Raw genomic sequence first — 24,557 nt, 5'->3', positions numbered from 1 at the left:
CAACGTCGTCGTCTTCTCTTCCCCGGAGACCATCGCTTACACCAGTGGTTCCCAAAGTTGGCAGCTTTAAGACTTGTGGACTTCAACTCCCAGAATTCTCCAGCCAGCAGCTGGCTGGAGAATTCTGGGAGTTGAAGTCCACAAGTCTTAAAGTTGCCAACTTTGGGAACCACTGCTTTATTCTATCCAATAAGTGTTCATCTTGCTCTTGCTCATTTAATGCTGTCCCACCTTCTGATCCTAATAAGGCAAGCTTCATTATGGTCATAACTCAAGGATTCTCTGTATTTTTCTAAATGGATATTTCTGGATAGACGAATCAGCATGTCTATATTCCATTTTCAGATAACCTGAAGCTCGATTTATTTCCTTATAACCAATTGCGTAAGGTTTTCTGCATTTATTTTTTATTATAACTGCCCATATAAGTCGAAGGGGTGGTCATATTACAACTGTGTCACTTAGCAATGGGGTTCCTGTATATTCAAGTGTCTCTTTCCATAATAATAATAAAAAATAGGTTCCAATGCAACCCACATCCCTGCCCAGCCTGGAGACGCTGATCTTTCGCGAACGACGTCTTCTCTTCCTCGGAGACCATCGCTTACACCAGTGATTCCCAAAGTTGGCAACTTTAAGACTTGTGGACTTCAACTCCCAGAATTCTCCAGCCAGCAGCTGGCTGGAGAATTCTGGGAGTTGAAGTCCACAAGTCTTAAAGTTGCCAACTTTGGGAACCACTGCTTTATTCTATCCAATAAGTGTTCATCTTGCTCTTGCTCATTTAATGCTGTCCCACCTTCTGATCCTAATAAGGCAAGCTTCATTATGGTCATAACTCAAGGATTCTCTGTATTTTTCTAAATGGATATTTCTGGATAGACGAATCAGCATGTCTATATTCCATTTTCAGATAACCTGAAGCTCGATTTATTTCCTTATAACCAATTGCGTAAGGTTTTCTGCATTTATTTTTTATTATAACTGCCCATATAAGTCGAAGGGGTGGTCATATTACAACTGTGTCACTTAGCAATGGGGTTCCTGTATATTCAAGTGTCTCTTTCCATAATAATAATAAAAAATAGGTTCCAATGCAACCCACATCCCTGCCCAGCCTGGAGACGCTGATCTTTCGCGAACGACGTCTTCTCTTCCTCGGAGACCATCGCTTACACCAGTGATTCCCAAAGTTGGCAACTTTAAGACTTGTGGACTTCAACTCCCAGAATTCTCCAGCCAGCTGCTGGCTGGAGAATTCTGGGAGTTGAAGTCCACAAGTCTTAAAGTTGCCAACTTTGGGAACCACTGCTTTATTCTATCCAATAAGTGTTCATCTTGCTCTTGCTCATTTAATGCTGTCCCACCTTCTGATCCTAATAAGGCAAGCTTCATTATGGTCATAACTCAAGGATTCTCTGTATTTTTCTAAATGGATATTTCTGGATAGACGAATCAGCATGTCTATATTCCATTTTCAGATAACCTGAAGCTCGATTTATTTCCTTATAACCAATTGCGTAAGGTTTTCTGCATTTATTTTTTATTATAACTGCCCATATAAGTCGAAGGGGTGGTCATATTACAACTGTGTCACTTAGCAATGGGGTTCCTGTATATTCAAGTGTCTCTTTCCATAATAATAATAAAAATAGGTTCCAATGCAACCCACATCCCTGCCCAGCCTGGAGACGCTGATCTTTCGCGAACGACGTCTTCTCTTCCTCGGAGACCATCGCTTACACCAGTGATTCCCAAAGTTGGCAACTTTAAGACTTGTGGACTTCAACTCCCAGAATTCTCCAGCCAGCTGCTGGCTGGAGAATTCTGGGAGTTGAAGTCCACAAGTCTTAAAGTTGCCAACTTTGGGAACCACTGCTTTATTCTATCCAATAAGTGTTCATCTTGCTCTTGACAGTCTGATCACATGCCCCATTCATGATCTGTTTACAATTTTGTAATATGTTCTGCAGACTAAAATTGTATACAGATGGTAGAGATTTTTTCCCCAGTATTAGAGAAATTATTTTGATAGATTATTTAACCATTAGATATACAGGTAGTCCTCACTGATAGCAGTTGGAACCCCATTGCTAAGTGACACAGTTGTAATATGACCACCCCTTCGACTTATATGGGCAGTTGTAATAAAAAATAAATGCAGAAAACCTTACGCAGTTGGTTATAAGGAAATAAATCGAGCTTCAGGTTATCTGAAAATGGAATATATACATGTTGATTCATCTATCCAGAAATATCCATTTAGAAAAATACAGAGAATCCTTGAGTTATGACCATAATGAAGCTTGCCTTATTAGGATCAGAAGGTGGGACAGCATTAAATGAGCAAGAGCAAGATGAACACTTATTGGATAGAATAAAGCAGTGGTTCCCAAACTTGGCAACTTTAAGACTTGTGGACTTCAACTCCCAGAATTCTCCAGCCAGCTCTGCTTACACCCAGCGGTCATGTTGGAAAATGATATAGCCGCAACTTGGTAAGATTTGATGTTGCACTCAGAAGATCACAGTTTGGCTAACCTAGTCTGATAAGAAAGACGCTCAAATCGGTGTAAAATCAGAGCTCATCCATTTACCATTTTGCAAGTCGGAGAAGATTCGGCGCTCATTTGAAGTTCATGGCTAATAAGAGGTATTTACTGATAGATCCATCGTTCTGTCAAACGCCTTTTAATATTTTATTTTTTTTTGAGTTTCTGGCCTCATTCACATAGAATACTAAACTAGAATCAAACTAACCACCTTAAGGCTCAAGGAGAAGGGGTTAAGACCAGCTTATCATAAGAGAAGCATGGTGCCATGAAGCATTCCTTTACCTGTCAAGTATATTGGTCATAACATTGTATGCATTGCATTGCACCATGATCCTTCCCATGGATAATGTATGATTTAGTATATTAAAAATATTTTTATATTTGTTACTTTGGATTCATTTAGTTACCCTGTATATTCAAGTGTCTCTTTCCATAATAATAAAAAAATAGGTTCCAATGCAAGCTAGTTTATCCAAACTGGTGTATTCTAATCGTTTATACAATTCAGTATATTAAAAATATTTTTGTATTTTCCTTTGCCACTTAGCTTTAAGCCTTCCTCATTTGTTATCTCACATTCGTTCAGTTATTCATGCACCTCTTTCCATAATAATAAAAAAGCAGGTTCCAATGCAAGGGGTTTTTGTGAGTGTTCATATCATTTACTTCAAATCAATTCATGGAATTTATACCACATTTTATGCCAAATACTAGGATGTTACCTTTTCAAAACTTAATAAAAGTATATCATAAAAATATATTAAGACATTTATGTACAGCTTTCTCTTCGAAGAAAAAAAAAACTCCAAACACTGCATTCTTAAATATAGCAAAAGTATACTGCTGATTTAAGTCTTTTAATTATTAGACAAAGGTATGAACCATATCTAGCTTTTAATCCTAAAGTATATAGATAAAAACTCAGCATTTTGAATTTGATGTTTATAATGGCTGTATAATTCACAGAGCACTTTCATGTATGCATATCAATTCCCAAATCTGAACCAGTCCTAGCAGCAAATTACTCTTAGAAGTCATTCCATTTTTTGGGAATAGGTGCACAAACCTTTATAATTTGTTATTTGAGGATTTTAGAAATATTAAATGAAATGCCAGTATGTGGTTATGTATTAAATCTTGGTTTATTTTATGATGAAGGATGTTTAAATAAATATACTCAAATAAAAATGGAGGTATAAGGGTAACATGTATAAATATTTGAGTTAAAATACTTGAGTTAATATGAATTATGCTTGATGACTGTGGAAGAGATGCACGAAAACCTTTTGTAACCAACTGATATACTTTCTACAGTACGTAAAGAAGGAAGATTTTATGTGTTGTGTTTGTTTTGAAAATAAAAATAAATTCTATTTAAAAAAAAGAGGAAGATACATTTCTGAATATATTCCACCTGTTCCAGTGAATGCAGTACATTAAAAGTTCTTCACTATTGAAGTCACTGAGGAATCTGATGAGGAAATATCTCTGAAAAGATGAGCCAACGGGTCATAGGTTGTCTAGTAGCTAATAAACGTTTTACACAGATACACTATATCCCAAAAAACCTACCTAACAAGCATCCTCATATAGGATACTAGCTTTCTACTATGTATTACATAGTACACCAGACTGTCCTCTTAGCAAAAGAGCAAGATAGCTAATGAATCAAAATATCCCCTTGATGTAGTCTCCCTACACGTCTATTACAAAGGATTCAAGGATATTTCTGCAAAGACAGGGAATAAAATGTTACTAGATGAATAAAATGATAAATTCTTGTTGCACAAATCCACTTTTGTAACAGTGGATGTAAATGCACCATTACATACCCTGGTTCCCCCCAAAATAAGACCTCACTAGATAAGCCCAATTGGGCTTTTGACCACATGCGCTAAAATAAGCCCTCCCCCGAAAATAAGCCCTCGTCATTTACTGGGGGGAAGGGGGGAACATGCCCCACATGCACCTGCCATCTACACAGAACAGCCTCGCGGAGGCCACTCCCACAAACCCTAGCTACCGCGCCCCTTCTCTTAGTGGCGGCTGCAAAAAAGAGCGGCAGGCCCAGCGACGCTAGGGCTGGCAAGAGTGGTGGAAACAGCGAAAGAACTTCCAGCCCTCTCTCGATCAACTAATCCGCAGGCCGAGGTTAAGGGGCCTCCTGCACCGCAAAAATAATAAGACCTCCCCGAAAATAAGGCCAAGCACTTATTTTGGCGGTCAAAAGAAAATAAGACCTTGTCTTATTATCGGGGAAACACGGTACATACTACATGAATTTAAATACTATTTGAATTTGTGAATACGTGAAACCTTAATATGACACAATGAAGCAGCCAAATTTTACGAAGTTTAATTAGCAGTTATTTCTACAAAAACTTTTAGCAGTTTCACTTAAAAAAAAACACCTGAATTTAATTATTCAAAGACAAATTAGCCTCTGACAAGTATCCACAGCATTAAATTACTTTTGAATATCAAAATTAGACAATCAGGAATGAACAAATTCAATATGTTTTTTTTTTTTCTTTTTGTCTTCTTCACTGAAAGTTGCATAAAAGCCGTAGAAAACAACTTGATTGTGAAAAATGATTTGGTACTGTATTCTTGGGACATATAAATAGCGTAATTACAAAATTCATTCAGATTAAATGTTTAAAAAGTGTAAAAAATATTACGTGCAAGTATAAATGACGGAAGCATCTTATGAAATTGAAGAAGTTGCCTATACTAAGAAGACACTTTAGCTTCTTTGTCCGGGAGAGGATATTCTTCCACTTCACTATTAAACATCATCTCTACAAGAAAAAAAACAAATTATCATAGGATACTAAAATATATTGAAAAATATATGTACAACAACAAATAATTCCTCCGTTTCCTCTTTCCACCAGGATACAGGTAGTCCTTGACTTACAACAGTTCATTAGTGGCCGTTCAAAGTTAAAACGACATTGAAAAAAGTGGTTTAAAGTCACTTTTTCAAGCTTACAATCATTGCAGTATCCCCATGGTCACATGATCAAAATTCAGATGCTTGGCACCTGACTCATATTTATGACGGTAGCAGTGTCCCGGGGTCATATGATCACCTTTTGCGACCTTCTGACAAGCAAAGTCAATGGGGAGGCCAGATCCACAAATCCGCGAAGCCCTTATCCCCGGAGACATAAGCGCGAAGACTAATTCGCGCCGTTCGAAGCGCTAAGGAAAAACGCGACCCTACCATGATGACATAATCGCGGAGGGCAAATCCGCGCATTCCCAAGCACTCAGCATCCTAAACCTAACCCTAACCCTAACCCTAAAACAAACCCCTAAACCTAATCCTAACCCTTAATTTAAATCTGCTTTCTGCCGCCGCGCTGTTTTAAAGCGCCCTTCTGTCGCCGCGCTGTTGTCACGGCGGTGATGACGTGCGGTGATGACGTCGCGGCTTTAGCGACGCGATTTTATCACCGCTATTTTGACGAGCGCGGTTTTGTCGTGCCACGATTCACTTAATAACCACGTTACTAACTTAACAAGTACAATGATTCCTTTAACAACTGTGGCAAGAAAAGTCATAAATTCATTTAATAAATGTTTCACTTAGCAACAAATGTTGGCCTCTATTGTGCTCGTAAGTCGAGGATTACCTGTACATTTTGAAAGTATTACAGCTGGGGAATAGGTTGCAAGCTTGAGGAAAGAAGGAAAGAAACCCTTAGCATCAGGATTCTGTATTTTTATATGTAACTCCTTCAGATTATTGGATATATAAAATTCTCTTCTGCAAGCTGAAAGAAATATTACTCAGCATTCTAAGGTTCCTTAAAATTATTAAAACTTTACTCTCAATATATCTGCCAGTACTGATATAACAAGGGAATGACACTTGGTAAACGTTTTAAGTGTCAGAAGCATCACAATTAAAATAAGCATATTATACAACACAAAATATAAAATACAAGATTAAAATATGTAGTTAAATATATTTATAGGAATAGTCAAGCGGAGATACTGAATTCTATTTATTGCTGGGCAATTCCTTAATTTAATTTCTCCAGGCATTTTGCAATAGTGCTGTCTCTTCAAATATATTCCCCTTTTTCTTCTCTAACACTGTTATTTGCTGTTCCTTTCCGTGTGACTAATTATTGAAAATCCAGGCATATTATCTCCCTTTCCCTAGTAACTTCCTTGATCTAAAATTGTTTAGGAAAGAATCAGCAATTGGCCATTCAGATAATCTATTAAGGAAATGCTCATATTCTAATGGATTACTGTTGTGACTCAGCAGACGTCTTCTGTGAGTCTTTTCAGGATGCAAGATTAATTATGCAGCTGGGGCTCGTTAGGGGATATTCTGGGGATAAAAGGAGGGATGGTGCCACGCCCTAGTGGCAGGAGTCAACGTTCCTGGGTTCGTACAACATTGATTGATCATCAGTCGTGGTTTATGTAAGATACACTTGGAAAAGTGCTTTGTTTTCTGTAACCCTGATTCAAGTGTAAGATACACTTGGAGAAGTGCATTGCGTTGTAAGAGTTTTTGTTTTGTATTCTGTTATCTAGTCAGAGACTGTATTTATGTTATTTTTGGGCTCGCAGCCAGTCTGAGTCAAGAACTGATAGAGTGAGTTCCTTTTAAGTTTGTCTGCCTGCCGTTTGTTAACGAGCGGAGAAGGGGGGGACAGAACAGATTACAATCTATTTTCTTCTGTACCTTCAGTATGATCCATATGTGGCCGGTATGACAAAAAGAACCAGGAAATCCCAACAAGTATAGCTATCACAAGATTAATCACAATCCAAGGCTGAATAATCTCTTTTTCTTCATCTGAAATCCTGGGTGGGGATGTAGAGTGGGAGAGAGGAGAATCATATGTATTTATTAGTTATGAATGCTTCAATTATATCTGTATAATCATACAGTTTACGGTTTGCGGTTTACGGTTTATTAGGATTTGTATGCCGCCCACTCTCGAGAGACTCAGGGCGGCTTACAGATAAAAACAGGGAGGGGAACATATAAAAATTAAAAGACAGACATTAAAATTACACAACGTTTATATAACTTAGGATGGGGCTGGATAAATCAACAGCCCCAGGCCTGCTGGAACAGCCAGGTCTTAGTGGCTTTACGGAAGGCGGGAAGAGTAGTGAGGGTCCGGATCTCCACGGGGAGATCGTTCCATAGGGCCGGAGCAGCTACAGAGAAGGCCCTCCCCCGGGGAGTCGCCAGCCGACATTGACCGGCAGATGGAATACGGAGGAGGCCTAATCTGTGTGATCTTATAGGTCTCTGGGAGGTAAATGTCAGGAGGCGGTCTCTCAGGTAGCCAGGTCCTAAATGTAGGGTTTTATAAGTAACGACTAGCACCTTGAAGCGTGTCCGGAGACCAATAGGCAGCCAGTGCAGCTCGCGGAGGATAGGTGTAATGTGGGGGTACCGAGGTGCACCCACAATCGCTAGCGCGGCTGCATTCTGGACAAGTTGGAGTCTCCGAAAGCTCTTCAAAAGTAACGACTAGCACCTTGAAACGTGTCCGGAGACCAATGGGAAGCCAGTGCATGGAAGAGATATGCTTAAATTAACTGTCTTTATAAAAGAAAAAAAAGTCAATAATTCTTACCAAAGGCTACCATTTTCTAAAGGTGGTATGTACAAGTTGATCTTGTCACTTGTCATTTGTTGGCTCAGAGACAGGATAAGAGCAGCAAAATACACTGAAAGAAACCAATAATGTTTATTATTGAGAAACTCCAGATTTTTGGAATAGAGTTAACAACACATTATCCTGTCTGATCCTTATGTTTCATCCATCAATCTGATTCATCAGAGTCCAGGTAGTCCTCAATTTATGACCACAATTGGGGCCCATTTATGTTGTTAAAAGAGACATTTGTTAAGTGAGCTTTGCCCCATTTGACGATGTTTCTTGTCACAGTTGTTAAGTGAATCATTTCCGTTGAGAAATTAGCAACGTGGTTGTTAAGTGAATGTAGTTTCCCCATTGACTTTGCTTGCCAAAAGGTTGCAAAAGGGGTCACATGACCTTGGGACGCAGCAATGTTCATACGTATGAGTCAGTTGCCAAGCACCTGAATTTTGATCACAGGGTCATTATAAGTGTGAAAAACTGTCATAAGTCACTTTTTTCAGTGCCATTGTAATTTTGAACAGTCATTAAATGAACTATGGTAAGTCAAGGTCTACCTATAGTAATAGCTAATTACATATCATTAATTTACATCAATGTTCTTTCAAATTCATTACTTTTCCAGCACAGAAAATATCCTGACCAACTTTCTTTAAATATTCAGGCAGAAGAAGCAGTAAATCCATGCATGTTAGCATTAGGAACCAAGTTTTTCAAGGTTCCACCACAAAACCGCGTTTGACTAAAGCGCGCTCGACGAAACCGCGTAGCTGACGTCATCACAGGGCGACAACAGCGCAGAGACAGAAGCACGCTGTAAACGCTAAACCTAAAATTAACCCCTAAACCTATACCTAACCCCCCTAAACCTAATCCTAAACCTAACGCTAAACGTAACCCTTAACCTAACCCTAAACCTAACCCTAAACCTAACCCTTAACCTAACCCTTAACCTAACCCTAACCCTTAACCTAACCCTAACCCTTAACCTAACCCTAACCCTTAACCTAACCCTAAACCTAACCCTAACCCTTAACCTAACCCTTAACCTAATCCTAACCCTTAACCTAACCCTAACCTAACCCTAACCCTTAACCTAACCCTAAACCTAACCCTTAACCTAACCCTAACCCTTAACCTAACCCTAAACCTAACCCTTAACCTAACCCTAACCCTAACCCTTACCTTGAATTGGCTTGCTTTCAAAGCGCTATTTAAAGCGCCCTTCTTTCTCCGCACTCGCTGTTGTCGCCCTGTTGATGACGTCAGCGATGCGGTTTAATCGGGCGCGCTTTAGTCGAGCGCGGTTTTGTCGTGCCACAGTTTTTCAAAACTGTGAAAATGATTACATTATTGCCAAATTAACCTTCCAAATTCTTTGTTCTCTGCCTAGATTTTCCCTTTCAGGGATTCCAAAAAAGCAAAACACTTTGATAGCATTCAATCCGCTCTTTTCAGCCCTATGTCACAAAATAAGCTTGCTGCTACTGGTATTTAGTCTGTTCAGAACACAGATACAGAAGAGACGTGTAAGATACAAATCTGCAGAATTATCAAATTATTACTTGATAAATACCTCTATAACCAGCTTAGAGCCTCTAGCATTAAAGTACTGTGGTAGTCTTTATGGAAACGGATGCCTTTTACAATATACAACAAGAACAGTTATAGGAAAACAAAAGAACAAGCCTTAATAGCAATAGCAATTATATACCGCTTCATAGGGCTTTCAGCCCTCTTTAAGCGGTTTACAGAGTCAGCATATCACCCCCACAGTCTGGGTCCTCATTTCACCCACCTCGGAAGGATGGAAGGCTGAGTCAACCTTGAGCCGGTGAGATTAGAACCGCTGAACTGCAGATAACAGTCAGCTGAAGTGGCCTGCAGTACTGCACCCTAACCACTGCGCCACCTCAGCTCAGTCAAGATCAGGAATGAAAATATAGTGGAACCTCAGGTCATGAACACTTCTGACCACGACCAAATCAGGTGCTGGCCAAAAAATCCGCCAAATGTTTCACTCTGTTCATGAACACATCCTTGGGTGACGATCAATCACAGCCGCAGTGATTTTCCCTGCCACAGCGATTTCCCTTTCCATGCCTTTTTTGTGTGCGCGCGCATACGCAGTCATTCTTGCTTCCAATCACAACCAAATCAGGTGCTGACCGAAGTCCTGGAATGGATTAGTTAGTTACTTACTTACTTACTTACTTACTTACTTACTTACTTACTTACTTACTTACTTACTTACTTACTTACTTTCGATCATGACCAGAGGTTCCACTGTATAACTAAGACATAAACTTGAATAATTAGCTAATACTTATTGGTCAGTAAATGCTGCTTACTCACTGAAAGATGCAATTGCTGCTGGGTCCAATGTAAGAAAACTGCGTATTGCCACTGCTGCTTTAGCCAAATCGATTCTGAACAATGAAGATGAAATGGGTTTAATTAAAAGTAGCCACTCAATGGATGACTTGGTTCTGCTATATCTCATAAGAAATTATCCATTGATGTTAAGGAAATAAGATGTCCTTTAAAACCTTGATCTAACAGGCCAATTGTTTCATCGGAATAATTAACCTGCGTGGGTATCATTGCTTAAACTAGAATGTCTCCAGTTCAAAAATATTAATAATACAGGTTTATAATAAAAGAATAAAGAATTTCAAAAGTAGGTAGTAAAAGCAACTAATAGAACACAATGCAAATCTTTCTGGCTTGAGAGTAGTTTTCATTCTGTTTTAAGATGTTAACATCTGATTTACTTATACTTACTTATACTACACAGCTACAATTAAAAATATTAAGACTTTAAGCTATTAATCATTTTTTTCAATTAATAGGATAACTTCACAATGAATCATAGCATTGTCACCAAGACAGAGGAATGCACAAATACTTATACCTGTCAAAAGCTGAAATGGTACTTATTGTAAGTAGAAAATAAAGGAGACATTGAGCAGGATATGCCAAAGTCTTGTACTGCTGTAGCAAGTTTGAAAGGGTTGAAAGCTGATTTCCTGCCAGAACATAAATCACTATGATGTTCCACACAGCATAGCCAGCGAGAAAGCCGTGAGTAAAATATCCAATTACTCTAATAAAAGAAAGCATATTAATTAAAAAGATAAACTTGTACAAATAAAAGGTTCAGAATGTCAGACTTAAATAACTTTTATGTCCACCATCTTAAATTCAGTTTCTAGTTCATTAGAGTCAGATTTCCCTAAATTCAGAATGTAGTGAATTAAATTCAACTTCTATCCTCTGAATTTTCCTAGCCAATAATAGTTTTCATCTATGCAATAGGGGACTTTTGAATTCAGGTTCCAAGTTATTAACCTGCATTCAAGTTATTCAAGTCACAGAGGGGAATGCTGAAAACCAAAAGATTTTAGTTAATAATCTCTATTCAAATATTTGTTGTGGATAGCAAATAACATTTATAAGAAATAATTACAAGTGGAGGCCAATCGTTATATCAATTACTGTCATTCTCTGAAGGAATTACTAGGATTTTAATTTTTGTGGAAGACCATTTATTTAATTTGACTGAACTCACTAGGCAGAATATTACAGTGATTAGGCAAGCATCACACATTAAAACTTTCAGACAAATATCCCAAGATGGATAAATTGGAAGAATTAAGATGCAGTGGAAGTGTGTTTCGTATGGTGGGATTCTGTTAATATATCCTGAAACAGAACTTCTTAAAGTAAATAGTCTTAAATTTATTAGATGCTCCAGCTCACTAAAGGCCAAGATTCAGCAAGCACATCCACTATAGTAGTTTGGAACATTGTATGTGAATAGAAAAAGTTTTGTGGCGAAGTTCTGTGAGTTGCAAACTTTGCATACATCTCTGTTATAAGTCTTAGAACAGAGCTTTTATTACCAAGCCAAAATTATAAAGTTAAACTAAAGACTGTCTGCAGTATCGTGGCTTGGCTTATAATGATAGAGAGGGGCCTGCAGGGAAACATATTTTCTCCACATAGCTTTAAAGCAAGGGTAATTGATTGCTAAGCAGATGCTCACCTGCATTATGAAGTTGAAATTTTAGGGAGTTTGGTAAACAATTGCATCTTACTGAATCAACATTTCATGTGTGCATGAGACCAAGACAGACAAAGACAGAGAGACAGAGAGACAGAGAGACAGAGAGAGAGAGAGAGAGAGAGAGAGAGAGAGAGAGGGAGAGAGGGAGAGAGAGAGACAGTGGAAGGGAAGAGAATCTGATTCCAAAGTCAGGAGTTGGCTTCATTGGATATTTTATTCATTTTAATGTACTTGTTCATTTTAATGTCAATAGTGGGAATAATTTCATACCTAAAACCACGATGAACTGAAAGTGCCACGTCCTTAGTAGTCCAGGAAGCCTTTACATCCATAAACACTTGAACATGTTCAGTAGTTTTAATCAAATCCTTGCGGTCTGCGGCCTGAAAACGTCCTTAGAAAATAAAATAAATGTAAGTGCTTATAAGAAAAATATTGTTACAGTTTCTTATTACTATACTTGTTCATAAAAATTCATGATTTTTTTTTGGTTAGAGTATAAATTGATATACATACATAATATCATATACACATACTTTTCTATTAAAAAGTCATTGCTGCTCTTACTGTATATCAGGAATGTCATCTGAAAACAAAACCCACTGACTAGTGAAATATCACTATTTCCAAGATGACTTATTTGGTGGTAGATAATTTGCTACAATCACCAGAAGTTCCCTTTTCAGCCTAATTGTCAAATTCTTAACACTTTGGTTCTATTAATCTCAGCCATCATTTAAAAAATGTATTTATTTATTATATTACAGTTCTACATCGCCCATCTCATCTATGAGGGAATCATAAATATGAGATCATATTATTTTTCTATATAAATAAAAATAAGTAGCTCTAGGCTGGTTACAAAAGCAATATATTCTTCAAATTTTCTTAGAGCTTCATGTCAAATTATATTATTTCTAACAGCAATGCATTTAGGTGCAGAAAGATATGACTCAAGAATTCTGCAAATTTCTTCAAAAGAAAATGAAATGGCACAAAGGCAAATTCACTGAATCAGATTTTTAAACTTTCTTTCAACAATGACATTTAGGATGAGTTCCTGCACTTTTTAAAATCAAGTGATGCCAAGGGTTGTCTGATGGCACAGATACTTCATGTAAGCTATGGATGAGCTTTAATATGATATACTTTTTTGATCAGTCAATTGACCATATCAAAGCATGAGTGTCAGCCACAATAAAATATAATAAAATGAGATAAGATATAGTGAAGTGATACGAGTTTCAAAATAGTCATACTTAAGGGGGGCTTTTGCCCAGGTTCGCCTGGTGCACCAGTTGCGGCCCTACCTGGACCGAGAGGCACTTCAAATGGTCACTCATGCTCTCGTCACCTCTAGGCTTGATTACTGTAATGCGCTTTTCTTGGGGCTGCCCCTGAAGAGTGTTCGGAGACTACAATTGGTCCAGAATGCGGCTGCGCGAGCTATATCGGGTGTACCTAAGTACACCCATGTTACACCTATCCTCCGCGAGCTGTACTGGCTTCCCATCGGTCTCCGAACGCGATTCAAGGTGCTGGTCGTTACCTTTAAAGCCCTACATGGCTTGGGACCTGGATATCTGCGGGACCGCCTCCTGCCACATACCTCCCAACGACCTATAAGATCTCACAGGCTGGGCCTCCTTCGGGTACCGTCGACCGGGCAATGCCAGTTGGCGACTACTCGGGGGAGGTCTTTCTCTGTAGCTGCCCCGGCCCTGTGGAATGATCTACCCGCAGAGATCCGGACCCTTCCCACTCTCTCGGCCTTCCGTAAAGCCACTAAAACCTGGCTGTTCTGGCAGGCCTGGGGCTGTTGACCCCAAAATATGGTCCAGCCCCACTTGGAATGGAGTGCATGGTATGTTTTAAATCTATGTTTTTTAAATCTATCTTTTCTTTTCTTCCTTTCTTTTTGATTTACGTTGTATTGTAAGCCGCCCGGAGTCCTACGGGATTGGGCGGCATACAAATGTTATTAAACTTTGAAACTTTGAAGTAAGGAAGTGCTAGCACATTTTGAAGTACTATAAATTCAATTTAAAGGATATTTATTCATGTACCCCCAATATGATGGTCTAAAAATTACTACAAATCTGGTTGTTCTCTCAGGCCTCGAGATAAGGTAGCACAAACCCCTTTTGGTTTTGCTTAATTTTATCCTCCTGTGCGTCATTAATCATCATTTATTTGTATAAGTATATTAACATTTTATTGTAAAACAAATTACTTACGATTTTTTTCAATGAACACTTTGCTGATAGGCTGACTAACCCCAGTTGGAACCGAAAACACAGAACGTTGTTCTGGGCCCTTTACTTGCTCATCCTCAATTATATCTTCATCTTCCACACACAAATCACTAGAACTTTCTGCAGGCCGGGCTTTCCTAACATTATAGTAGCAAAATAAAAGGACAGTCATTTTATTTTTTTAATGTTAGTGACTCAGGATATACCTGTGTCTTATATTTGCTGGGATTGTGGCACAATCTGCATTCAAAGAGGTGGTGAGTACATCACATCTTCTGGAACCTACTTTAATCAAGTGCATCTTTCCCCGAATTTGCAAACTGCTGTTTCATAAAAAGATGCAGTAGTTTTAAGGAACTGTTGAATCCTCCAAATCATCTTTCCCCCTTCAAATCCACAGAGCTATTGTTGGGCCTGCAATTATATTCCTGTTAGGATCTTTGGCCTGCCACACTCTCTCTTAATTCATTATGCTGTTTCATTAGTATAGTTGATGGGAGGGGGGAATAGAAAGGAGTAGGATTGTGGAATGTATTGTTGTCATTCTTTTCTAGAAGACCAAGGTCATTTTTTGTCTCCGCACCTTTGCACCTGATCGGAAGCAGCTGGGTGGAGACGCCAGCGTGGAAGAAGAAGATTGGACCATGTGATGGATTGTGGGTGTGGGGACAAGATCGTGAACTTTTAACTGGGTGGGATTCTGATGTAATTTCCAGAATTGGGATTAACACAGATGTGCTAAGATGTCTGCTTTATTAAATTGGAACTTTAAAGATCATTTTGCCTTGGACTCTGATTTAATTCTACATGATACTTGGAACGCTGACAGCTATTATGTTTCTCAAAAGGATAACCGGTGCTCTTCTACCGTGATGGAATACAGTAAGAAGGTGGATTTATAGAATGGACGAGGGTGCACTCCAGAGGAGTAAAAAGCAACTTAGCCCAGATTGGTGTGAGAGGAAGAAGGTGAAGATTAATAGTTCACAATATAGATGCCGATAATAGTGCTTAGTCTGGCAAGATTTTTTCTATTGCATGAAACAATAAAGAAAGCTTGGAAGAATCATGTGACATTCTTGGTTTTGGGCCTGGCAACTACAGTGAACCAGAAGTTGAACCAAAGAATATGTTCCCAGATCAGAAACTTATACAGTAGGAATCAATGTAAGCATGATACACAGTGTTAGGTATGGCAAATTGCATTTCACCCTGGCACTGTAAAAGAAAGAAGGAAAGAATGAAAAATTCTGGTTAACAATAGAGGCAGGGTTTGGCTACTTGAGTAACTACCTTTCTTAGCATCTGCTGGCCAATTTCATCTTGCAGAGTTGGCATGCTTTGAGTAAATCTGTCAGGTTCCTCCCAAAAGCATTCTGAAATTCTATACACAAATATAACACACACACACACTCACACAAATGTAGATAACCGAAACAAAAGACCATCTTACTGTCAAACAACATACATTACAAACTTGTTACTTCAGAAGGAATATAGAAGTCAAAATGGAATGTCTCACTTTACTCTTTTCCATTGTTTACGGGTTACTGTTTCTTCCACTGGCGAAGGATCCATGTCATTTCCATTCTGTTCGGTAAATGATGTTTCTGACTCTGAAAATTTCAAATGGAAAACCAGGAAATTTGTGCTGGGTAAAAATATTATTTGTACCCGTAGTTCCAGAAGAGATGGCGAAGGGATGAAGCATTTCCTTTGCCAATAAGGTTTTATATAAATGGAGCTCCTTTTCTTCTTCACAAGAATAACCGTGTGAAGAAGATATACATGTAGAGTATTAGATCAAAAGCAGGAATTAAATATACTAAACATGTGTCTGGAATTCCAGAAACCGTGTAGAAAAAGTATTCAGTATATTTATTTCCTACCTTTCTGTTAAGGAAAAATACATGCATCTCCTCAAGAAATTTTCTCATGAGTAAATCAGGCAGGAACCCCACATGTATCGGTTCCACCACAAATCCGCGGTAGACTAAAGCGCACTCGACGAAAGTGCGTACGTGACGTCATCACGGCACGACGAAAACGGCACGCTGTGAGCGGTAAATTTAAAATTAACGCGAAAACCTTACCCTAACCCCCCCAAACCTAACCCTAAACCTAACCCTAAGCCTAACCCTTAACCTAACCCTAACCCTAAACCTAACCCTTAACCTAACGCTTAACGTAACCCTAACCCTAACCCTAACCCTTAACCTAATCCTAAACCTAACCCTTACCTTTATGTGAATCGGCTTGCTTTAATTTAATTTTAATTTTATTTATTTTTAATTTTATTTGCCGCGCTGCTGATGACGTCACGTACGCGCTTTGATCGGGCGCGCTTTAGTGGACCGCGGTTTTGACGGGTCACGCATGTATCACCTTGAGTTCAAAATGAAAAGTGGGATATAATATAAATAACTCTGTGCTAAGAGGTAATGAAAAACAAAGTCGTGTTTACAAAACTGTGTATTTTATGAGTGAATTTGGATCAGAGATGTATCTTCCTAGTTATATCTCAATTGGGAAAACAGTGACATTCTTGCTGTATTAAAAATTAATTTCAAAACACTACAGCTGTAGTGCATTTAATAATAAAAATAATAAAAGATTTTGCTGTAAATCAGGATCTTTATTTTCATTATCATAATATCAGGCATTTCAAGGGTGCCCAGCAACTAAAAATGTATTACTGCTGATTTTATTATTATTTCACTATGCGATACAGTATTGTAGCAAGGGACGTGGTGGCTCAAGGGCTAAGATGCTGAGCTTGTCGATCAGAAAGGTCGGCAATTTGGCGGTTCGAATCCTTAGCACTGCATAATCCTTAGCTGGGACAAGTAATGGGAGTGAGCTCCCATTACTTGTCCCAGCTTCTGCCAACCTAGCAGTTTGAAAGCATGTAAAAATGCAAGTAGAAAAATAGGAGCCAAATTTGGTGGGAAGGTAAGTGTTCTTAGATTGAAATTTCATTTTCATTACAAACCATTTAAAAAACATTTTTTAACTAGCAGCATATGCAGCCTCATTAATAACAACGATGCATTGGCTTGTATTCTCTGCCGAAATTGCTGTTCAAAATTCTTTACATACCTAGAGGCGCCTTCTTTTTCCTACGCTTCCTCTGAGGCGGAGCATCCTGTGCTTCAGAAGTCAGAGGCTCATTGCTTTCAGACACAGCAACTTGACCCATGTCATCTAAAACGGATTATTGCCATCAAATCAGTGTTAGAATAGAATAGAATAGAATTTTATTATTTGTATGCCGCCCTTCTCCGGGAGGACTCAGGGCGGCGAACAATTCAAGGGGGGAAAAGGGGAACATAAAAAGACAAAATACAAATAATAAAAGTAGACAACAGTCGCACAACCATACATGTTGAGAGGGGAGGGAACTCATCACCCCCAGGCCTGCCGGCAAAGCCAGGTTTTGACGGCTTTTCGGAAGGCCTGGAGAGAGGTGAGGGTCCGGATCCCTGCGGGGAGTTCATTCCAGAGGGCCGGAGCTGCCACAGAGAAGGCCCTCCCCCGGGTAATAGCCAGGTGGCATTGGCTGGTAGACGGAACCCGGAGGAGGCCGACCCTGTGAGATCTAATGGGTCTGTGGGAGGTAATTGGCAGCAGGCGGTCTCTCAAGTACCCAGATCAAGTTCCCAGTGTTGACTGTTTGTAACCACAAAGACAAAAGTTATCTAAGAAGCACTGCTGAAGGGTAATTTCAGTGCATCACAAGATGCTTCCGAGCCTTTTTTATAATATACTTTTTTTATTTTCCATTTTCATAACATATAATCCACATGTATACTATTACATAGCCAATATCCTATTGTATTAAGTAATAATTACATCAGTTCCTCTTGTCATCAACACCCAGAAAGATAAAAACCCATTATTAGCTCTTCTGCTCTCCCTACACCTCTTTCTTCTACCTCTCTCCTACCTCCTTTCTTCCCTCCATCGTCCTTTTCTACTCTACTTCCCCTTCCTTTCTCCTTCTCCTCTCTCTTCATTCCACTCCTCCTTATCCTCCTCATCTTCCCCCTTACCCTTTCTCCTATCCCCCTCTTCCTATCTTTCTTCTCTCCTCTGTTTCCCTCTCTTCCTCTTATTGGTGTATTTCAGCTTCTGAGCAAACTCCATTCTATGTTGATGGTATTTATGCTGCCATATCAATATACTTACTGTATTTACGTGGCATGACAAAACTGCGCTCGATTAAAGCGCGCCCGATTAAACCGCGTTGCTGACGTCATCAACAGGGCGACAACAGCGAGTGTGGAGAAAGAAGGGCGCTTTAAATAGCGCTTTGAAAGCAAGCCGATTCAAGTTAAGGTAAGGGTTAGGTTTAGGGTTAGGTTTAGGTTTAGGGTTAGGTTTAGGATTAGGTTTAGGATTAGGTTTAGGGGGTTAGGTTTAGGGGTTAATTTTAGGTTTAGCGTTTACAGCGTGCTTCTGTCTCTGCGCTGTTGTCACCCTGTGATGACGTCAGCTACGCGGTTTCGTCGAGCGCCCTTTAGTCGAACGCGGTTTTGTGGTGGAACCCTGTATTTAAAGTTAGGATGTTATCAATTGCAGTTTAGTCCTACGGTTATGAGGATAATTGGGACTGCAACGGCTATTGCTAAGTGACATGATTGTAAAGTATGACATAACACAACCACTTTGCGAATTGATGAAGCAAGGAACATGTGGGTTGTTAAGAGACACAACGTGACCTCTTGCCAACCTATCCATTGACTTTGCTTGTGGGAAGATTGCAGGGAATGTCAGAAATCACAATCCTGTGATTCAGTAGCCATTAGGATTTACAAAAGTAAATCCTTGATTGCGTGTATACTGCTGGCAACGTGGTGGTTAGAATGTAGTATTGCAGGCTAATTCTGCCCACAGCTGGAGTTCAATTCAGTAAACATAAAACTACTATTATTTATGAAACAATATTTGAAGATGTGAAGCATCCTTCATAGAATATCTGGTGCTCAAGTAATAAGCATAATCCAGAATTAATACGCCAACAGGTGTAATGCCATTCATAAATTGCACCTTTAAATTCTCTGTAATCTCTTCATCTAAACTTGCCTGCTTGGTTGTTAACTAAATCATCTTCTTACCTAATGAGTTTTTCTTGACTTTTTTCTTTTTGGGCCGACTAAGAGGAATTTCATCTGCAAAACCAAAAGCCAAGAATTAGTTGATCCCATAATAGTAAACATACATTCTTATTATATGTCTAAATGCTTTAAGTATATTATTCAAGCTGTTTTGTGTACATTATCTAGTTGAGTATTTACAACAGTCCAATCACCTTAATCAATTAATACATTTAAAAAAATGGGGAAAATGAATAGTACTCACCTTGTTCTCCACTTTCGATTAATATTTTCCAAATTAAAGGTATGTGAAATTGGAAACATAAAAATAAAATGTTAATATTGAAATATACAATCCAATACATAATACTAAATTTGGAAAACATAATAAAATTCACCCACATAATAGTAATAGGTGCAAAAAAAAAAGGTTAAGGAATAATAGCTTCCTTGAAATTTCTAAATTGCCCATTGTATTTTTGCAGAAAATTGTTATTTTTACCTTGGTACTGGAGGAAGAATCCGAGGTGGACGCTGCAATACATAAAAATATAGAACTCAATATTTTTTTAAAAAACAAACTTATTTTCGAGTGTCAGCAGATGTAGATAGCCTGTAAGCCTTGTTTAAAGTGAGTCACTAAACATTTATTTGAATAGATGTATAGATTTTAAATGTATTACTGGAAGAATATCACAATGATTCCTTTTAACTTTCTGCTTCTAAACTACTATTCTAGCAAAGTATATAAGATAATGCATAATAACCAAAACCAGCAAGTTATTTTTTTTTAAACCGCATACATGAATTTTAGAGCAGTAGCACTATTCATAACTAACCAAGTCTTTTAGAAAACCCTGCCTAATCACAATACTTTTCTTTGCTCAACTGAAATCAGCAATGCAATTGAATCAATGTGCAACCAGATATCGCACAAGGTGTACACATTTAAAAAAGCAGTCAAAAATCCATCCCTTTTATCGTTAAATGAACCGTGTCCTCCACCCATGAAAACAATGAGAGAATTCGCAAATCAAATCTTTGCGTAAATGAAATCAAAAGATGAAGGAGCCGAAAATGAAGCTCGAGATTCGGGCATAGTTTTTATCTTAATTAAAAAAAAAAATACAAATATCTGACAGTTCAAAAGAGGACTCACCACTTGCTTCTTCCCCATATCCCTTAGTGAGGTTACATATGAACTAAGGCAACTAGGACATATACCTACAATGACTCTGTTAATTCTGTACTGTACTAAAAATAAACTCTCAGTACCCAGGATTAGCTGGAAATGAACTTTTGCCCCATCTAGTTTAAGGGCTGGAGGGTGCATTCATTAAAAGCCATTATTTTATTATGGATTGCCCTAGAGAAGTTTTTCTCGATGGCACCTGCCATACAAACCTATCACACCTGTTGTGTGTTTTTAAATTATGTAATGTTATGTTTCGTCTTTTATTTTCTGTCTGTACCCTCCTTCCCCGATTTGAATTGTGAGCCGCCCTGAGTCCCCTTCGAGGGAAAAGAGCAGCATATAAATATAATAAAATCAAATCAATCAAATCAATCATGCAGGGGTGGGTTTCAACCGGTTTGCGGCGGTCCCCGCGAATCGGTTGGTCGGCGAACCCGGAAGTAAGTAACTTCCGGGAACGGCGAAGGGCCCACCCACCCGCCCGCGCTCCTTACCGGTCTTTGAAGGCTTCTGCGCTTCCACACAGGCGCATGGCACATACAGCGCCTGCACGAGTCTCCGCGAACAGCTGGAGCATCGCGCAGGCACTAAGGCGCATGCGTGAACTGCGCGCGTGCACGAGGACGCCGCTGGCCCCGTTCCAACCGAACCGGTTGGAAGGGGATTAGCAACCCACCCCTGGTATCATGTCTCTCAAAAGTAAAGGGTCTGTTATGCTACTCTTAGTGAAAGATAGGGAATAAGTATGTAAAAATTGAGCTTAACAAACCTCTTCCAATATCTTTCGGTTTAAAAAAAAAGGATTAATTCTGAAATGAAGTTTCCTGGGGGTTAGCGTATATTAAATTGGAATTCTGTACACTACTCTGAATTTGCTATCGGATGTATACATGATTCGTTGAATTATCTTTTCAGTAGTAGCTCCGACCCTTTGGAACGATCTCCCCGTGGAGATTCGTACCCTCACCACCGTCCAGACCTCCCGCACAGCCCTTAAGACCTGGCTATCCCGTCATGCCTGGGGATAAAGATTGTAATCCGTCCCCACCCGAATAATGAATGAATGTTGTATTCTATTTTACTTATGTATTGTTTTGTGTCTTACTGTCTTGTATTCCCCTCCCCATAAATTGTAAGCCGCCCTGAGTCCCCTCAGGGAAAAGGGCAGCCTATAAATAATAAAACCATAAACCATAAACCATCTTATAGCCAAAGGTACTTAGCAAATTCCCACTAAGCAGTAATTCCTAAAAGACACAGAGTGAAATTAAAGGCTAAAGCGGATGAGCATTAAAACTCCTACGAGGCGACTTTCTTCAGGGTAAACCAGAAAGGAGAAAGCACAAGAAGGAAGGCTTCATCATCGCTCTTCAGAACAGCAATTTCAAGGATGCCTTTTGAAGCAATCGACCTTCCTACAGGATTTAGTAAGATTTAGGTGAATCCTAAAAACTCAGGATTCCAAATTTCTTGATGAGGTCATGTATCACACCCAGGGCCGGATTTCCCTATAGGCTAACTAGGCTTCAGCCTAGGGCCTTAAGATCAAGAGGGGCCTACATTCAAATTGTTAGCAAAATTAAAATTACACTATTCTAAAAACAGTGAACACTAAAACACTGAACCGAAAATAAGGAGAAATTCTACGCATATGACTAATAAACAAACATAAAAATGTACTGGTTAAGATCGTTCCAGCGCCGCGGCAATTGGGGAGCCCGCCCACGTTGCCAGCACCGGCGGTCAGGCGAGAGGCACGGCCGCTCCCAGTAGCCGCCCTGTCGACACGGAGCCCACCAGCGGCCAGGCAGGTGAGGGCGAGGGGGCTGAGCCGGGCAGCTGAGCGCAGCAGGGGAGGCGGCTGGCCTCGCTGCCTTTGCCGCAGAGCAGAGCCGCCCTCCGTCGGGAGGCCAGCTATATATATTGATACATATATTGATATATATCACAGTAATGATGTATTTTATTGTCTCTCATGCAATTTACAAACTTAAAAATGGGAGGTGAAAGGGCCTCATAAGTGGAATAGCTTAGGGCCTCTTTTCATCTAAATCCGGCCCTGATCACACCCCAGTTCTAAACACTTCTCCCGCTTCTGAAGAGGGATGGGGGGTTTCTCCTTCCATTAGTGATGGTACACGGAAGGGAATTGCTGGATTTGTGAGGTGCACCCTGAATTCAGGGGTGTTTCTTCTGATTAAATGGGCACATAATTAGGTTGCAAGAGACCCAAAGGGGAAACTCAAGATAGGGTGACTGGAGGAGAACAGAGGATGCTTTAAGGCAGGGGTCTCCAACCTTGGCAACTTTAAGCCTGGTGGACTTCAACTCCCAGAATTCCCCAGCCAGCTTGCTTTAACTTTAAGCCTGGTGGACTTCAACTCCCAGAATTCCCCAGCCAGCTTGCTTTAACTTTAAACCTGGTGGACTTCAACTCCCAGAATTCCCCAGCCAGCTTTCTCCAACCTTGGCAACTTTAAGCCTGGTGGACTTCAGCTCCTAGATTTCTCCAGCCAGCTTGCTTTAACTTTAAGCCTGGTGGACTTCAACTCCCAGAATTCCCCAGCCAGCTTGCTTTAACTTTAAGCCTGGTGGACTTCAATTCCCAGAATTCCCCAGCCAGTTTTGCTGGCTGGGGAATTCTGGGAGTTGAAGTCCACCAGGCTTAAAGTTGCCAACGTTGGAGACCCCTGCTTTAAAGGTGTGCGCAAATCCACCCCCCCCCCGCCCGCTTCCTTTTAACAAATCCGAATTATTTTGAAAACACCCTAAAATGGGCTATTTTGGGGGGGGGGGATTACAAGTATGAACCTTTACAGCCAAGGTGCGGATTTCTCCAGGTGGATTTCTCCATCGGAACAACGACCGTTTCAAAGCGGAACCCGACTCCCAGTCGGGAATAACAACAGGGTCGGCCAGTTCGCAAACAAAGCACCCGACCAACCTTTCCAAACAACACCAAACCCATCCGCGGTGCAAACGCTGCCGTGCATTTATTGCAAAGAGGACCTAAACGGGGGCTATTGTGAGCAGCGACAACTCCCCCCCCCGCAAAAGCCTAAAAAGGGGTGGGGGAGCCCCGGAACTGCCCATTTTAAGCCAACCCCAAATCTGAGCGATGCTGCAATTGACACTTTCCACCAAGCCCCGATTTTAAGAGAGAGATGCATCCTCGGGAAAACCCCCCTCGCTTTAAGTGCGGAGAGCTCCGACGGCAAGCAGCCTCACCGGCCGGACTCCTTCCATCCTCTCTCCCGCAAGCCTTCAGCGTCCGCAGCAACCGAAAGCGCGCCCTTCTCCCAGAGGCTCCTTGCTTGCAGACGCCCAGGGAAGAGGAGGGGAGGCCGGCGGTGCCATTTCCGGGCAGGCGGGGGTGGGGGTGGGTGGGGGGGGGAGGCTGCGGTTTTGGCTCCTCGTTCTCCGCTGCTGGGAGCTCTGCGAGTTTCCCGGCTTTCTGCTGATGATCCTCTTTTCGGAGCATCGTTGGTGGTGGATGAGCTGCGAGGGAAAGACATCGTCTGCAATAGCAATAGCAGTTAGACTTATATACCGCTTCCTAGGGCTTTCAGCCCTCTCTAAGCGGTTTACAGAGTCAGCATATCGCCCCCACGGTCTGGGTCCTCTCTTCTTTATAACAGTTATTACTACAATTATAATAGCAATAGCAATAGCAGTTAGACTTATATACCGCTTCATAGGGCTTTCAGCCCTCTCTAAGCGGTTTACAGAGTCAGCATAT

The 24,557-nt window shown here is 40.2% G+C and overlaps 1 protein-coding gene across 3 annotated transcripts; it reads right to left on the bottom strand.

The window, feature by feature from the left end:
- Positions 1–4,895: 4,895 nt before the first annotated feature.
- On the bottom strand, positions 4,896–24,139 carry TMEM237 (transmembrane protein 237). 3 transcript variants are annotated; one of them, XM_032235601.1, is made up of 13 exons: positions 24,047–24,139; positions 20,126–20,157; positions 19,889–19,899; positions 19,645–19,698; positions 17,627–17,731; positions 16,050–16,143; positions 14,510–14,664; positions 12,543–12,666; positions 11,118–11,309; positions 10,559–10,632; positions 8,177–8,270; positions 7,267–7,388; positions 4,896–5,356 (listed from the first exon to the last, which is right to left on the bottom strand). In XM_032235601.1, the coding sequence occupies exons 1-13, from the start codon at positions 24,062–24,064 to the stop codon at positions 5,289–5,291; spliced, it is 1,143 nt and encodes a 380-aa protein (XP_032091492.1). In that variant the 5' UTR covers positions 24,065–24,139; the 3' UTR covers positions 4,896–5,288. The 3 variants fall into 3 exon arrangements, with proteins under 3 accessions (XP_032091492.1, XP_032091484.1, XP_032091500.1); XM_032235593.1 differs by lacking the exon at positions 24,047–24,139 and having other exon boundaries at positions 19,889–20,126; XM_032235609.1 differs by lacking the exons at positions 4,896–5,356; positions 24,047–24,139 and having other exon boundaries at positions 7,301–7,388; positions 10,555–10,632; positions 19,889–20,128.
- Positions 24,140–24,557: the final 418 nt, after the last annotated feature.

The sequence above is a fragment of the Thamnophis elegans genome, chromosome 1, assembly GCF_009769535.1.
Source record: "Thamnophis elegans isolate rThaEle1 chromosome 1, rThaEle1.pri, whole genome shotgun sequence".
Taxonomy (NCBI): Eukaryota; Metazoa; Chordata; class Lepidosauria; order Squamata; family Colubridae; genus Thamnophis; species Thamnophis elegans.
This window is presented reverse-complemented; position numbering and strand designations above follow the sequence as displayed.

Bases quoted from the DNA above. Each gene is read 5' to 3' on its own strand.
- TMEM237 (XM_032235593.1), bottom strand. From the start codon at position 20,027: ATGTGGGTGAATTTTATTATGTTTTCCAAATTTAGTATTATGTATTGG. The intron at 19,699-19,888 runs GTGAGTACTATT...TTGGTTTTGCAG, and splicing joins AATCGAAAGTGGAGAACAAG to ATGAAATTCCTCTTAGTCGG. The intron at 12,667-14,509 runs GTAAGTAATTTG...TTATTTTCTAAG, and splicing joins AGTGTTCATTGAAAAAAATC to GACGTTTTCAGGCCGCAGAC.